Source organism: Triturus cristatus, chromosome 5_2 (genome assembly GCF_964204655.1).
Source record: "Triturus cristatus chromosome 5_2, aTriCri1.1, whole genome shotgun sequence".
In the NCBI taxonomy this organism is placed as follows: Eukaryota; Metazoa; Chordata; class Amphibia; order Caudata; family Salamandridae; genus Triturus; species Triturus cristatus.
Genome location: NC_140588.1, coordinates 436,468,683 through 436,486,052, shown reverse-complemented (window position 1 = coordinate 436,486,052; position 17,370 = coordinate 436,468,683). Strand labels below are relative to the sequence as shown.

The 17,370-nt window shown below is 43.3% G+C and overlaps 1 protein-coding gene across 1 annotated transcript in view; it reads right to left on the bottom strand.

Moving 5' to 3' along the window:
- Positions 1-17,370, bottom strand: part of ADCY1 (adenylate cyclase 1) — a 1,095,828-nt gene that overhangs the window by 245,384 nt on the left and 833,074 nt on the right. The window contains exon 11 of the mRNA XM_085606626.1: positions 14,396-14,493. Within this exon, the coding sequence (XP_085462752.1) occupies positions 14,396-14,493 (98 nt within the window). The remainder of the gene's footprint in view (positions 1-14,395; positions 14,494-17,370) is intronic.

Below are 17,370 nucleotides of genomic sequence, written 5' to 3'. Positions count from 1 at the left end.
AGGCATTCTTTATTTCTTGTGCAAGTAAATGACATTGGTTGATTCAATATCAGAGCGTTGTCCGTATACCAATGAATTACCGACCCTACAAATGTGTCCTTAGAGGTATTTGTTTATTCTTCGGGGACAAGAAAAAGCGCCCGCTCAGGTGCCACTGACACTATAAAAAGTCAATTTTATATACAAATGGGGATTTTATGTGTTTGAGAAATCGACTTACACTTCAAGTAATACTCCTCTGCCTCCCTGTGTGTATCTAGTATTCAAGGCTGGAGTTGGCATTCTGCCACTGACATTTCCCTGGCACGCTGGAGGCTAAGGGCTGCTGATTTCACTACTGGATGGGCTGCCATGATGCTGGTATAGCCTGATTGTCCTATGCTAGTCACGACCTCCAGCAGTGTGGGATTTTTTGGACATTTTTGCCATGGCTTATTTGGGCTCTGGTTCTGCTCTGAATGGATTACTGAATTTAAATTAAAAGTGAGAGATGGAGTAGAAGTAAAAGTGAAGCTCAGAGGTACAAAATGTCCATGTAAACTGGCCATGTCCACACCAGTGGCAGCCACGAGGCGTGGAAAAATCCAAAGGAAAGTGCTGTTCAGTGGAGTGAACACGAGCCAAAGAAGAGAAATCGGATATGAACATAGTGGTGTATTTGAGCCCTATGGGCACACCCGGAAATCTTGGGATGTTTGATGTTTGCTATCAAGTAAGGATTTGCTGCAACGTGTTGGGGAAAAAATAATCATGGATGCATATTGTATTGGGCATAACAATGCTAGCTTGATAAACTAGCATTGGCAAAGCCAAAACGTGTGGCTTTTAATTGCTAACACATGCAAACAAAGGCGTCCAAACGTTCTATTTCGATGCATAAGAGCTATCCTTATTGGTCTTATCGATGCTTGTTTTAACAATTCTGCCTTAACTGGGGACAAAGAAAAAGCATATCACTTGGAGAAAGACGGATATTTGATGTTGGTGATAATATAGGAGCAACCAAAGTTTTACACCAAGCTTTATGTTAATACAGGTCTTTAGAACTTTTGAAAACGAGCTCTGTGGAAAGCGCTTAATTTGCACTGGGATTTTCATTCAAAACGTTCCAGAAAAAATGATTAACATAAAGCTTCGGGAAAAATGGATGTGTGAGTGTATATTTGAAACACGTTTTTATAGCTCGGTTTAAACAGCGTTTTGGACAGAAAGCATGAAAATTATTACCTGGAAACCACAGATTCATTAAACTTCCTTGTAATAGTCAAGTTATAAGAAATATAAATAATTTCAGGCCGACTGTACCTTTGGTGTCCAGCTGTCACCAGGTTCAGTCCGAAGATTTGCCAACGTCCAAAAGAGCTATGTATTCCCCAGTGTTTTGATGGTACACATACAAATGTAACCAGTTCATTGTTCAGTATGGTATTCTTAGGTGTTGAAGGCCTCAATAATGGCGTGTCTACATGACCGGATTCGTAGGTTATTGAATTGTCTGTGCAGAAAGGCCTTTCTTTCCTTCAGAAAGGCAGGACAAATGCAGAAAATGTGAATAGCTGTTTCACTTTGACTCCTACAAAGTCTGCATATGTTTCCTTTTCTCGTTCTCAGCCACTTAGGTATGTATTTCGGCATGGAAAGATCCCAAAACCTTAATCCCATAAACTTGCTCTTCTTGAAACCTGAGAAGGTGCATGCTAGACAAGCCAAGGGTTTTTGTTCACCATACCAGTTTATTACATCCAGGCGTGAGGTCACCTGGGCAGTGTGGTGTTTATCATCTAACCATAAGAGAATCGTTTGGCTTTTGTTAGTGGCCTTTTTAAGAACAGACTATCACACATGGAGGTTCCATATTTTTCTCGCTGACAATGTTTCTAGGACCTCCTCTAACCAGAGCCAAAGAGCCATTTTTTTGCCTGTCGTTGTCTAGGCTATCTTTCTTGGCAGCTCACGGCTAATGGCATAGTTTAAAAAAAGACCGCCAGCGATTATTTTACCAGCTCAAATTCAACTTTGATAACTTTTTTCTATTACAAATTTGTCTATAGTTAGAAGAGTTTTTATGGGCTAATTTCCAAATGTATTCTTGATGAAGTAAAGTGGCATGCATTGAACTGAGTGTATGGATGAGAACAGGTGACGCCAATCTTACAGAATGAGTTCTCAGATAGCAGCAGAAAAGTGAATACATTTAATAAGCGCTCTCGACACCCGCAGCGCGGGAAGCCCTGCTGTTCATTCTATCGACTACTGGCTGGGGGACTGGCTGGGGACCACAATGACCAGCAATCTTTGCTCTGCCTGGCGGGAGGAGCTTTCCGACAGCCTTGCGCTACAAAAGCGCTCTCGACTGGAAGAGGCTGGGCTGGGCCACAGCACTGATATTTACTGCATTAGATCTACGGGCTGTCGCATCACCTCAAGGTAGTGGGCCCATCGAGTGTTCATCACCCCTCTTATGGTTACATATCCTGTAAGATTTTTTATTCACTTGCTATTCCTTTGTCCCGTTGTTTGTGATTTATTTTTGTAACGCTATTCCCCTTTGTTAAGCCCTTAAGTTGTTCATTGTGCTATAATATGAGTGTCCGTAAAGGAATGGCAGGCACTCTGGATGCCTTTCTTGTCAGGGCAGAGTCCGTGCTCTGCCATGAGATTGAACTTACGGAGAGGCGCCTGTTGCTTGAACCCTTAGCTGTGCCAAGGCGATTATCTTCAGGACCCATGGTTGCGGGTAACATTCTTTTAACTTGCTTGCCTCCTTCTATTGATGACCAGTCTCGGTCCCTCCCCGAAATTGTATCATCCCTTACAGACATGCCATCTGGAACAAGTATGGTCACCAGGCAGAAGACCTTCATATCCTCTACTGAGGATCCCGTGAGCAAAGCAAAAGAGAAGACAGAAAAGAAAAGAAGAGGGGCTGGGACTTAAAGGGCCAATCAACAAAAGCGGTCTCGATTAAACAACCAGGAGGCGTCTTTAGCACGCACTGTCTGTACTCAAAGTGACTTTCAATTTGACGCTACCCCTTCCTCAAGCTCTGCTTCTGGGCCCGCCACTTTGAACACTGGGGGTGAGGACACCATGGGTAGTGTTTGTGTTTGTGCTCATATGGAACAATTGCTTGAAACCTGTTTTGCTCTACTTCAGACTCGTCTAGACCATATAGACCTTGTTGTAAGCAAACTAAGTAGTCAAATTGGATCCTCACAGCATGTTAAATCTATGGGAGCTATAGCTCCTTCAGTGGACCTATTTGCTAGGATATCAGCCATTGAAGATCTGCTACGCAAAGGCCAGGGAACCTGCGATTCTAGTGTATTGCACAACACCATAGTAGCAGAAGGTGGGGTCCCAGTTCCCCCACAACAGGTTTATGACCCCTACTGTTATAGATAGAGCGCTCGTAGTAACCAAGAACACTTCTGGGTCAATTTCAAACCGCTCTTCTGTTTATGACAAGCCTTGTGTCACCACCAAGGTATTCATCCCACCTGTTGTCCCTATGAAGAAGGAGGAGGTGAGGCTTAGCCTTCCTCCGGAAGCTACCCCATTGACAATAATTTTAGCAAATGTGCCACACTCTGTCTCTGAGGCAAATGAATCCTGGGAGGCAGTAAGGAACAAGGCTCTCTGTTGGCTCGGGACCAAAACCGGGCTGACTGAGGCCTTGTTTAGCGAGTTTAAAATGGCCAGAAGGGTAGGGTTGGTAGGGAGAAGGGAAAAAACACTTCCAGGGGACTGCATCGTTCTCACTTTTAAATCACCACCTTGATACGTGAGATTCTTTGCAGACTTGATTGTGATTTTGTGATCCAAAATGGGATAAACTTTCTTCCCTTAGGATATTTTTACCCCCCCAGAAACGATCTCCATCAGCTCATAACACAGAGACTGATTACTACCAGTTTTTATCAACAGTTTAGTATATCTGTTCAAAATAGATTTGATATATTGCTAACCCCGGAAGACATAGATTGACTTACCTTAAGTTTTGTACGACAAGGGGGGCATGAGAGTGATACTTTTAATACTGTAAAGGTTGCACCTGTGGCCCCGAAGAAGTTTATTTATAATCTTAAGAAACATACTGAAAATCAGGCCATCTGCCCTATCGATCAATGTATTGGGCCAACTGATGCCACTTGGGCAAATAGGGAAATGACTGACATTAATTTTGTAACTGATAATAGTGACCAGGGACCACTTGTGCTAGATGGAAACAACAAAAACCTGCATTTAATGAGTGATGTCAATTCCTGTACCACAAACCATAGCTCAAATTGTGGCTACACAAAACGTCTTACTGGGGTCAATTCCAGGGATAGCCACTTGACTATACTCTCATGGAATGTGGCAGGCTTAAACACTAAACTAAGTAACCTGGATTGGCTGGATTTTATTTATGACCTTGATATTTTAGGTATTCAGGAAACTTGGATAACTGAAACTTTACCTATCAATGGGTTTAAAACAGTATTGTATCGTTCTTATTAATTTTTGTAATAATATTCCTGTTACAGAAATGAACAAAGTTATTAGGCAGAATACAATATGAGGTTTCCAAGAATTACTAATAATGTGCCAGTTATAAACTGGATCCCATTGTCCACAACTAGCTCAACAGGGGCACCTTCTCTGATGCAAAAACTCCATCAACTCCATGTTGGCTAACTTCAAGAACTGCAACTCCAGCCAACTTAAGCCATAATCCACCAGTACCAAACCATACCTATTTTGTTAATTCAAAACATACATTGGTCCAATGATGTCCAATTCCAGCTTGAGCCAAGGTTTATCTGGAACAGGTATGGCTTCAAAATGGACTGGGAAAAACCACCTTAGTCTTGTCTTTCACTGCACAAGCCACATAATCTCTGACCCCACGCTCTCGCTCTATTCTCGGCCACCAAACTACCTCTCTAATTCTCTTCTTTGTGGCTCTCACACCCACGTGTCCTTCATGAGGCAAAGCCAAAAGCTTAAACGGCATTTTCAATGGCGCCACCAACAAATCTGTCCTTCTCATCAGCCCATCCTTCACACTCAACTCCAGAAACACTTACTTAAAGGAATTTACTTCTGCACCAGGATCTTTGGGAATCCATCCTTTGCCCAACATACCAGTCACCTCTTGCATTACCTCATCTTCTAAAAAAAGCTCCTTTTCATTCTTCCTCCGATATGCAACTGAAAACAGACTCTTCCAACAATGCCATCATGAAATCTTCCTTCTACTTAACACTCATTTCCTCATTCTTGAGTGGCGACCTGGACAAACAGTCCACAAAGACATCATTTGCTCCAGAGATGTATTCCAACCTGAACTGGAACTCCATCTTTCTGTAAGGCCACTTGGCTATGCGAGGAGTAGCCTTGATAGGCCTCTTTCTGGTAAATAGTTTGGCTTGCGGTCCATCCGGGTAACCAATTCAGAACCCCACAAGTAGTTTTTGAAATGGTCCACCCCCCATCAGCAGACCAAAGCTTCCTGCTCAATTACTGAGTAAGTAGATTTCACTCCCTGAAACGCTCTTGAAGTGAAATCTATTACTTCCTTCCTGCCCTCTCTTTTTTGTAACAGAATAGTCCCCAACCTATGCTGACTCGCACCAGTCACCACAATCGAAGGGCCACATGTGTCAAAAGGCTGGAAAGGAATGACATACCTTAACTCACGTTTGACCTCTTGAAACTCTTGTTTCTCCTCTGCAGACCAGACAACCTCTATTTTTTACATGAAAACCCTCATGTTATGTGTCTTTCCACTGCATTTGGGAATGAACTGAGCATAAAACTCCAACATCCCATAAAATGAATGTAATGGAGTCTTATTCTGTGAAACAGGAAAATCCTTGATGGCCCTAACTAAATCCCCCTTTGGTTCTAACCCTCAAGCTGACAAGTTGTAGTCCAACTGTGGAGAGCAGCCTTCAGGCTAAGTCTCTGAGGAATGTAAAGCAGCTTGTTTTACCTTATAATCTCTTGAATTACCAAATGAAAAGGACACCACACAGGCATATATATCAAATATATATGTATTTATTTCTAGACACACTCTACTAATCTCTTTATGAGATTAGAAGCCAGGTAAACATTCAAATGTCAACAGTTCTCAATAAATTAAGCACAAATATGGCTGGAGCCTTAGGGGCGTACCAGACCATATACTAAAAAAATGGGTTAACAAAGTCGACTTGCAAAATGACAAAGCCTAGGGCATTGGAAATCGCTGGGGGCTTCACTACTGCAGTGTTAGCAGGTAAGTAACAAGCCCACGGGAGACGCGTGCAGTGTCTAAACACAGCCGCGGGTTTCCTATAGGTTACAATGGAGCAAGTCGCTGTGTGTATTTTAAAGTTTTAGGGCACTTCGAAGAAGTCAACAAGCAAGCCACTTACAGGGTGAGTATTTCGAGTGCCAACACACACTTGGGCACCAGAGTGCACGAGTTACCTCACCCAGGAAAGCCGGGTGCATAGGTGTCTTTTGGTGTCGGGTTGCGATGCTGTTTTCGATGGAGACCAATAAAGACTTGCTGCTTGAGACGACTGAAGAGGTGTGCGCTGGAATCCGAAGGTGGATTGAAGATGAAGAGGACCTGAAAATTGAAGGGACAGTGTTCAAAGTCACTTGCCAGTGACCGGTGGCCAGCAAGATGGATGACCACAGATGTCTTGTCGCTTCAGGTCGTCGATGGTGATTTGTCTCTTTGCTCACGAGGTCCAGGAGGGATCGATGATGACCAGCAGCTGGATTCGGAGTGTCCCACAACGTCTGCAGCTGATGACGGTGTTGGCCACCGGATTGGAACCAACAAGCTTTGGCAACTGCAAGTCTTGTGTGGACTAAAGATAGTCGGTGATGCCGACCAGTAAGGTCTGATGGACTTACCCAGTGAGGATAAATGAGGGCAGGCCCGGAGCAATCAGGAGAACCCTTTGAATTGTTGAGAAAGTCTTCGGAGGACCCACTAGCCAACGGGCAAGGGATCGCAAAGATGCTGCCACAGGAAAAGTTTCACAGGAACCCACGGTCACTCAGGATAGGGTAGGCCACTGATTTTTGGAACAAGACCTGCTGGGGACTTGGGCCACAAATGGTCTAAAGCACAAGTTCGTAGAACATTGTTTAAGGTTTGCACTCGAAATCAGTGCACGGTTCCCAGGTATTGCAGTTCCTCGTCTCTCGTGGGGTCCAGATGCCACAGCTTCACTGGGGACTCAAAATGGCCCTCGGAAGGTCGGGAAATCCATTTTTGGGGCCACAGGGACTTCGGACTCCGGTGGGAGCGGTGAAGTTTGCAACCGTTGATTGAGGTTATATGTGCCTGCCAAGCAGGGGAGTCACTCCTTGACTCCAAGGGAGATTCTTCAGTCTTCCAGAGATAGTGGAACGTCGAAGGGCCAGGATTCTTCTTTGTAGAGCGTCGACCAGGGTAATCTGAATTGCATTGGCAATGCTTGCTATCTTATAGTGAAGATAGGGGAGGGAATAGCTCTATGACCACTCCTCTAGGAGGGTCAGGGTAGTGGGTGGTTACACCTACTTCCCTTTGTCCAGTTTCGTGCCAGAGCAGGGGCAGGTAGCCCCTGAACCGGTTTGAGCTGGCATATGCACAGAGGAACCTACTGCTCCCCCAGTGCAGGACTTCAAAGCACTCTAAGAGTGCACCCACCCAGCTCCAATACACTAAATCCTGTCTGGGAGGTGGTGACACCTCCCTGTGACAGGATGCCTTTTGTTGGGCTTCCTCCACTGCGAGTTTCAGTCAGCAGCAGGAGGGCAGCCCAGTGTCTGTGCTGGTGGCATCCATTTTGTGATTCCAGGGCTCTAGGAGATTTCTACCGTTTAGTACAGTGGGTACATGTCATCCCCTCAAGAAGGGTGGGATCATACTCCCACACCAGTTACTGGTGTGGGGGTAGGATTCCAAGTTGTTTGACACCAAACACGACATGTTTTGATGCAGTCATTCCAAAGTTAGCATTTACCGCGAGGTTATAATGCACTTAAGAGTATATGGTTTAACCGCATCCACAAACAGTAGCAGATAATAGACTATGCCAGTTGCAGAGGGGTCCTGCTCATGCAGAAGCACCCCCTCACATAGTAAACCAAGCACCCTGCCCTCAGGATTGTTAGGGCCTGCAAGAAGGGTGGCTGATAGGTTTATATGAGTGTGTATGGTGAGATATAGGAACCTATACCTCAGTGAGGAGTGCTAACACCACCTCACACAGGCTGCAGTAGCAGGCCTGTGGTGTCAGATTGAGAATGCTTCCCAGGGGTGGCATAATACATGCTGCAGCCCCTGGTAGGCCTGTGAAGTACCAATGCCCTAGGTACCTAAGGTACCATATACTAGGGGCTCATAAGGTACCACAGTACCCAATCACTAGTGCATCTAATATGCACACCAAGTTGTTTAGAGAGATCAGTGAGACTGGGGCCCTGATTAGCAGGGACCCAGCCAGACTATAGCCAGAAACCAGTGTATACATCAGAAAACAAGCATTTGCAATGCAATAGGTCTCGCAATTACGCAAGTTTGAGCTATTGGCACTGTAAATGACAATGCCTCCTATTTATGTTTTTTTTTGCAAAACATAAATAAAACGCATTGTCAATTACAATGCCAATAGCTCAAACTCCCGTAAATGCGAGACCTATTGCATTGCAAATGCTTGTTTTGTTCATCTTACTAGTATTTATGCGGATTCTGCTGTTTAATGATTGTTATTTTATTATATCTATGCAACATATTTTGTATTCATTCAATGAAGGTGGGTGAAAGATGTGACAATTGAGTTTAACAGTGTCGTAACTAGGACTTGACAACATTTAAATGACTGAAATCTGCAAGATTCCTAAATTTCGTTTTATGCGCGGCTTTTCAACACAACATTTTGCACAATTTTTGCTTGCAAGAGACTCACCAACAGCCCTTTATTTGGTGATCGAGCAAGTCTCCTTCCCTTATCTTGTACTTTTTAACACCAATTGTGAAATTTACGTCAATGTGTAATGTATTTGACTCTGAAAGTCTAACTTTGTTACATTAAACTTCAAAATTTTCCACTAACCCCCCCCACCCACCAGAAAAGAAGCCCAGGCTATTACCCACAGGCTCTGGGTGATCTGAAGCGCGGTGTGAATGTTGGCACTAGTTAAAGACGCGGGACGTGCAAGATGAAGGGCAACACCAAAATGGGTGCACAGACTGGTCTGACAAAGACCTCATTAGTCGCGGTGAGGACCACTTACTCCTAGTGAGCAAAAAGCACAAGAGGGTGGATACATTAGTGAGATACAACTGTCGGCGGCGAGGAATCTGATTAGGCAAATCAACGAGTCAAGTGCATTGCCGGTGCCGAGGAATCGCTTCAGAGAGCAAACCGTCAAGCAGCCCTGTTGTCGGCAAGCAAGAGGACATGGCGCTGTGAGGAGAGTGAGGAGACAAGCCTGCTAGCATCGGACGTGAGGACCTGATTGGTTGAGTTGGCACAGACGACCCGATTAGGCGAGCTGAGAGCGAGGTGTCCCTCAGCAGGAGAAAGCTAAGCGAACAGTGGTGAAGTAGCACCGTCGGTGGGGTGTACCAGAGTGTGAGGTGCACCTGTCACCGGCGAGGACCTGGATCGGCACGCGCAGCAGTCAGGCGCACCTGTTGGCGGCATGTAGGATTTCGGAGCACGGAGATGCACTTGGCAGAGGGGGAGGGGTTTTCAGAGCTCCACTCATCCCAGGCCTGACGCGGAGGCTTCTGCGCTGAACGACAGCCAATTAAAGTCAATCAGAACCAAGCCCGGCGGAGCGTGGCGCGCGTGCGCGCGCTTGGGGGCGGGGGAGCGGACCCTTTGAAGTGCTCCCAAAAGGCGGAGTGCATGGCGGCACCAAGCGCGTGATTGTGCGCGTGCTAGCAATGCAATCCGCTTTTTGGGAGCACTTTTAAAAGCCCCTATAGTCTCGCCTTGCGATCGCTTACGCGAGACCTAAAAAGTGGGGGCAACATAAGTGCAGATCCTACTCTCCTACATGGTAGGTTTCCCTAGCTGCCAGCTGAGCTGGGGCCCAAAGTCAACAGCTACCAACATTGCAAAAATCCCATCGTTGTTCAGTGGGCTCCAGGACTCTTTCTCACAGAAATACAAGTAACTGTGTTTTTTAGGCAAATTTCGAGATTTGCAGCGAATTCTCGGTTGAAAACCCTGGTTAAAGCCATGCAACTCAGCCCACCCTGGATATCCCTACGTTTCTAGTTTTCAAAACTTTGCAGGTTGGCTAGCTTTCTATAGGTGCCAGATAAGCATAGGGTAAAAAAATGTAGAGCTATCTACATCAGAAAAAAGGCTCAGTTTTCAGTCGGAAAATGCGAAGCTTCTATGTTGAGTACTGGTCTTCTCCGATTGTGGGCACTAAGCCTACCAACACAAGTGAGGTACCATTTTTATCAGGAGACTTAGGGGAATGCTGGGTGGAAGAAAGTTTGTGGCTCCCCTCATATTCCACAACTATCCATCACAGAAAAATGACGAAAATGTGTTTTTTTAGACCAGGTTTGCAAGGGAGTCTAGGTAAAAGAACCTGGTGAGAGCCACACAAGTCACCCCATCTTGGATTCCCATTGGTGTCTAGTGATCAAAAATGTACAAGGTCCAAAATCCACAGCTAGACACATTGCAAAAAAAGGGTCAGTTTTCACTGGGAAAATCTGATGTGTCCATGTTGCATTTTGGTCCGTTTCCTGTCACACAAGTGAGGTACCATTTTATTGGTAGACTTAGGGGAATACAGAATAGTAGAACTGGTGTTATTACCAATTGCTGTTCTCTGTTTTTGTGCCTTCCAAATGTAAGACAATGTGTAAAAAAGAAGTCATTTTGAGAAATGCCTTGCAATTCACATGCTAGTATGAGTACCCACAAATTCAAAGATGTGCAGATAACCACTGCTTCTAAACTTCATATCTTGTGCCCATTTCGCAAATACATAGGTTTCCTTGATGCCTATTTATCACTTTATATTCTACCCAACTAATTGCTGTATACCGGGCACAATAAAAAAACATTGCAAGGTGCAGTTTGGTTATTGGCTCTGGGTACCTTGGCTTCTTGGAGAACCTACAAGCCCTATATATCCCCACAACTAGAAGGGTCCAGTGGATGTAACGGTGTATTGCTTTTGAAAATCTGCCATTATTAGAAGAAGTTACAGATGAAAATGTAGACACAAATGTCCAAGGTCAAACCACTCAACAGAGATAATACGGTTAATTTCATATATCGATTCTGCCTTTTTTCACAAGATTAATTAGAATTTCTCCCTATTAATTAGTCATGTCAACATCTCCTTATTGTCCTGTATCCTATGTGTTATGAGGTCTAAAATTGAGATAATAAAACACCTATTCAAGTCTTCCAAATTTGTATTTCCATTAGATAACTTACAGTTTTGAGTACATTTATATGATCCGACTTGTAATCCACTCAACCATAAGGTGCATTGCTTAACATCGTTTTATACAGAGGCATTACACAACACAAGTCCTCATAAAACACAATAAGCTTTTGAAGTAGTTTAATCTGGCCTCCATACTTGGAAAGAAGGCACTGATTTACAAATAAATCACGGAACGCAGTGCAACAAGTGAAGATGCCGCACTACATTGCATGAATAGGAGAGAGCAGAACATTACCATATCTACAAAGAAGTGGTGCTGTTCTGCTGTCTTCGTCCGTTGGTGCACTTTATGTTGCCATGCACCAAGGCAGACTGGATCAGCATCAAATTCCATGGGTAGATGTACAGGGATTCCCAAGCATTACCCACTTAATATCTCCTCGACACACAGTAACTCAAGGCAGTGCCTTGCACTGCATTACATTACATTGAATTACAATCATCTAATGCAAATTGTGATTTGCATTGAATTGTAAAAATCAACCCAACACTTGCTTCAGGCATTAAAAAGTAATGCAAACCTAACAAAAAGTATTTGTAAATCTGGACCAAAGTACTTTGAATCACTCATTATTGTTAGATGGGGATTTGATTTTGTTAAGGCTAAGTATACACATCTCTCTTATCCATCTCTGAACCACTTTTAAAATACATATTAATCATTGTTAACTAAATGGACATGCATCCTCAGTTAATAAAACTAACAATCTTTCTGTGTGCTGAACTATTTCAGAAGACTTAATTTTGAAGGAGATACTTTAATGAAAGTAAATAATAGTACTCACCTCTGTGTTACTAAGAGAGCCTCCATCATCTTTCACTATATTTAAACATCTTAGATATTGCTTAATGTCTCATCCTTTTCTGCTAATAGTCATCATAGGATACTTTGTTTCACGTTTGCTTACCCCTATAGTTTTAGCAGAATTTACTCTGATTCCATCTTGTTAACACATCATGCCATACATATTACACGGCACTGTGAAATAAAAGATGTGGTCACACACACTGCTCCTGATAACTCCTGAAAGATTTAACCTTTGAAGAACTCTTCTTTTACAAGGCATACTAGCAACAATGGCACTAAAACAATGTGAAACTGAATACTCTTATTAGGTATTGGTTTAAGCAAAGGTGTTTTTTTAAACTAGGTCTGGATCTCAAATCTAGTTATGGTCTTGGCTGTGCTGCTATGTTAAACGAGGCTCTGTTAACTGGAAAAGACAGTCACTACGACTGCATTTTTTATAAAAAAATAAACCATATCTTGTTAGAACGCCCACTCAACATTCATACACGGGGCAGTAAGGTATAGGGACACAAATGTTTTCTTTTCTGTAGTGCTGTTTTTCTCCTGCTGCTTCAACCTGAAATATAGGAGTATTTCAATGATCGAATATGACTTATTATTAACTTATAATAAACTATCACTAAGTGGCATATAAAAGATTTAAGCAAAGACAAATTAGCATGAAGACATGTGTGGCCTGTGTGTCTTCCTGCCATTAGGGTGCAGGACTCTTTCAGGTCTTGCTTGAAAGTGTGGCTAACTTCATGTTCTGCTGTTACTATTTCTTCTAAATATCCATGGAGGGAACTTTGGCTTCACCCAGTGAAGTATTTGTCTTTCTCGCCTATTGCTAATGGAAAATTGGTGTATCACACCTCCTTCTAGGAACAGCTTGCTTTGAAAAGCATGAGGAAATCTTTTATGTCTCAAAAGTACACTGATTCATCACACATTACTCTCTTTACCACATGAAAACAATGAATACAGAAAACAATTGTATTTGCATTTCTTTTTATCTTCTGTGTGCATAGTTAGTGTTTTATTCAGGGCTTAAAATGGAAACCAGATCTATTGGCTTGGCCAGTGCTTTTTGTTTTAGCTCTTACAATTGTGGTCACATTGCGGTTCCATGTAACAAATGTTTGTGGTGCGTTTGAATTTTTACAAATATAGTGTCTCTTGGGACTAAAGAGTAGTGCTTGCATTTCTTATCACAATGGCTGTCAACAACTTGATTTATTATATAAGGGATAACATTCCTTCTGCTCTACATTATAAGGATGTTGCAAGTCATTGAGGAGTTCCATAGCCATATAGAGGAATGAGTTCCTTTATAAGGTGATGGAACTCTGAGATGATTTGCGATACCCTTATCATTTACTCCAGGGGGTACTTTATCCCATATAATACCTGGCTACACCATCATCTTTCCCACAAACCATTTAAAACCTTGGTGTGTAGCTCCTTCATATGAAAGAGCAAGCATGTTTGCAAACATGAAGAATACAAATAAAACCTCTAGTGCAATATTAGACACATCACAAAACCTATTAGATATTCAAAACAGTTCCATACCAGTCTTTAAAAAAAAAAAAAAAAGGTGCAGTAGCTCACAATGTGCAGAAACATACAGAAAGATTCCACCTTCCCTCTATCTAAGTAGTGCAAAAATAAACATTCTCGCATTGTGAGCTATTCAAATAGAACAAAATAAGACTGTCTGTTGCTTTAAACAGCTGCTTTAATTATGCTCTGTGACCTGAACTGCTTTTCACCTCACTCGACTGTAATTGACATCTTTTTTTATAGACAGCGACTTGCTGCTTCACAAGTCGACGATTATAAAGAAATTAGTGGCTGCCGTTAATACAGAGATAATGGAATCTATTATAAGAACATATTTAATGCCTGTCACGCAGCACATAGAAATTCTGTGCTTAATAAGAACTTCAGAATGTGCATGCTACTTGATATTTATAAATGCATTCACTGCAATATTTTCCAGTCATTTATTCCAGCCTGACTTTCTCTGATCAACAGTCATCACAAAATTGACAACTGCACCTTTCAACTCATGTTTAAGATAACAGAAAACAATGCCTTTGCTACAGGTGCCTCTGCTGAAATTATACTCACTGTGGAATGATTAGAAGGTAGACAAGGCCAAATAAGGCAGCTAAAACCAGTGACAGAACAACAGCACTGGTGAAATACTCATCATGAAGCTGGTGATACTGCGAAGGAAACAGAAGAAAACATAGATTTCACTTTCAAAAGGCTAAGATTTTTCATACATCCTACAGTCATCATTAATATAAGTATGGAACTATGGCAATATTATAAGGTAAACATCTGATCACTGGTATTGATTAAAAGAGTTTTGATCATTGCACCCTTTTTGTGGCCCAGGGTACTTTTATACAAAGGAAGTGGTGAGAAACTAACACGGGCTTTCCATGGCTGCAAAGTCTTCTCCTGTGTGATCCGAAGGAGTGGTTTCATCATTTGCATACGGTCAAAGCCAGGGGCTAAAAGCAGGACCCTGCAGCCCCTATGGTGCGGGGGGAGCTAATCATACAAGGGGCCCCAACTCTACTAGGGTGGCCCCATTTGGCCCAAGACCAATGCAGATGTATGTGACTCAAGGCCCCTCATCACAATCTGCACGGGGGCCATCATTTTCTGTTACGCCATTGGTCAAAGTCATTGTGCCTGTGCCATAATGTTTTAAAGGACATACTGATTGTGTGTTGCAAAGTAGCAATAGTGCAGTCTGAGATCCCTGAGTACACACTATGGCAGGATGGTAGAGGATCTCAGAAATCACATCTTCCATCCTAGAGAGACAATTCTCTCCTGTAATCGAGCACATGGTCATGTGCTGGTTGCTTTCAAAGATCCTGCACAGAACACGATCATGTTTGGGATTATTGTAATCCAATGCAAGGTGCTCAGTTTGGCAAACATCTCCACACTCAAAATACATGAAAAGTTCAGATATACTATTACTGAATTAAATGAACCAAAATATACTCACCCGCGAAGGATTGAAGAGTGAGTTGGCTTTGCTGAGTTTGATATTTTTAACCTGCCATACACATTATCAACCCGATTTACAGACATTCCACACAATGCAGCAAGTGTAGTTGCTGTGCTGCACTGCGTGAAAGGGAAGGAGAAGAGCTGTGCTATATTTTCAAAGCAATGGTGCAGTTGTGCTCTCTCCTTGCACTGGCATACTTTGGGGTGCCTAGCACCAATGGAGGAACCCTTGTCCCATAACACAAGGGTGCCTATATTATGGTCAGGATAGTTTTTGTGCAGTAAAGGGTACCTTCCTACAAAAACACTATCCTTGGAGGTTTGTTCCTCTCTGTATGTGTGCTGCAGAATGCAGTACACTTGCAAGGAGGAAATTACGAGGAGAAATAAAGATATTTCTCCTTGTTACACCAGCATCAGGCAGGTGCAATATTTTGATGCAAACCTATGTCTACATCTCTTTGTAAACATAGGTTGGTGTCAAAATCCATAGGTTGATGCACGGGAACATCCATTCACCACTCATGGAATGCCTCGCTGACGCAAAGTAATGCAATTCTGTCAGGATTTAGGATCGGAGCACATTCACTGGGATCCGGACAGCAGTGTCCCAGTATGCAAAGTTAAAGTCAGCAGCACCAGTCCACAAAAACTGGAGGTGACCACACCAAAAGGGGTACTTTCTCACACTTAATCGTGGACCAGGGTCAAAACGGACTTGATAATTCTCGCCTCGGTACCTACTCTAACCAGGAACACACTCGGCAACTCTGGGCATTAAGCTTGCCTCATCTCTACAACGGCCCCCCACAGACGCCGGGGATGCCTAGTTTCACCTTGGAGATACCCAGAAAGGGACCATCTCACAGGGAAAACCAGGACGGGTTCCCCAGCGGTCTTCAGCGCCAGGATACTCCATGGAGTCACAGTGCGCTATACAAGTACACCCACATTTACATTTACATTTACATTTTAGCTAAAAATATAGCTCTATGTATGCTACTGATCCTGGATTGATGTCCATGAATGTCTTTCCATAAACAAACTCTTTAAAGCAAACCACTCCTTGGAATTATGGGTAGGCTATATTCACATACTTTGCTTTAATGTAATTAATATAAAATCCATTATTTCATGCTATACTTTAACACAAAAGTCATCCTCATACATTTTTGGCATGTGGATTCATTTAAAATAAACAATACGAAAAACAGTCACTCGTCGCTGTGTTGTTTGCATGCATTTGCAGTAAATGTTTACCATGAATTACACATTTCGCAGTAATTTCTTTCCACAAATGTTGTGGTAATTAAGCAAACTGATATAATAATGTGATTTGGGAAACTTTGCATAACAAGTGTAAATCGAAATTCCAGAAATTAAGCAAAATATGAAGGAGTAATTTATATTTCACCCAGGACTACTTTGAACAACCTCTTCCCCTCTCATAGAGTAGCATTTACTACTGCAAAATTCTCCACACTCATGACAGTGAAATTTGCAGTAGTATTTATATTTATGCTTACCAGGAGACCCGTAGAGGAATTATGGGAGGCTTAGAAGTGATACAATTAGGGGTCCATTACAAAAGTCCGCCCGCCACCATAACGGTACACGGGACCGACCGCCAGAGGTGCGGCAGTCCCGCCATGCCAATTAGGATGCCACCGCCACAGTGGCATCCCGCATATATTGCATTACTGCGGGCGGTTCTGTAAGCCGCACCCGCCACAATGCAATATATGCATGCACAACATGACAGGCACCGCGCAGTGCCTGCCACCTTGTGTATGCCAATGTTGGGGGTACCATCGGTACCCCCCAAGTGCAGCCCTCCACCCCCTCCACCCCCCCCCCCGGGGGCCCGCAATGGGCCCCCAAAGAGAACTCTGCCTGCCTTTTCATGGCGGAGTCTCTGCCATGGAAAGGCCCTACAAATGGCACATCCTAATATGGATGGCGTGCCTGCAAGGCACCGCCACCATATTGAAGGCCTTTGTAGCCCAGTCGGGAATCTGACCGGCAGAAAAGCGACGGACGGTCTTTACGTCCGCCGCAGTGCCCTTCGC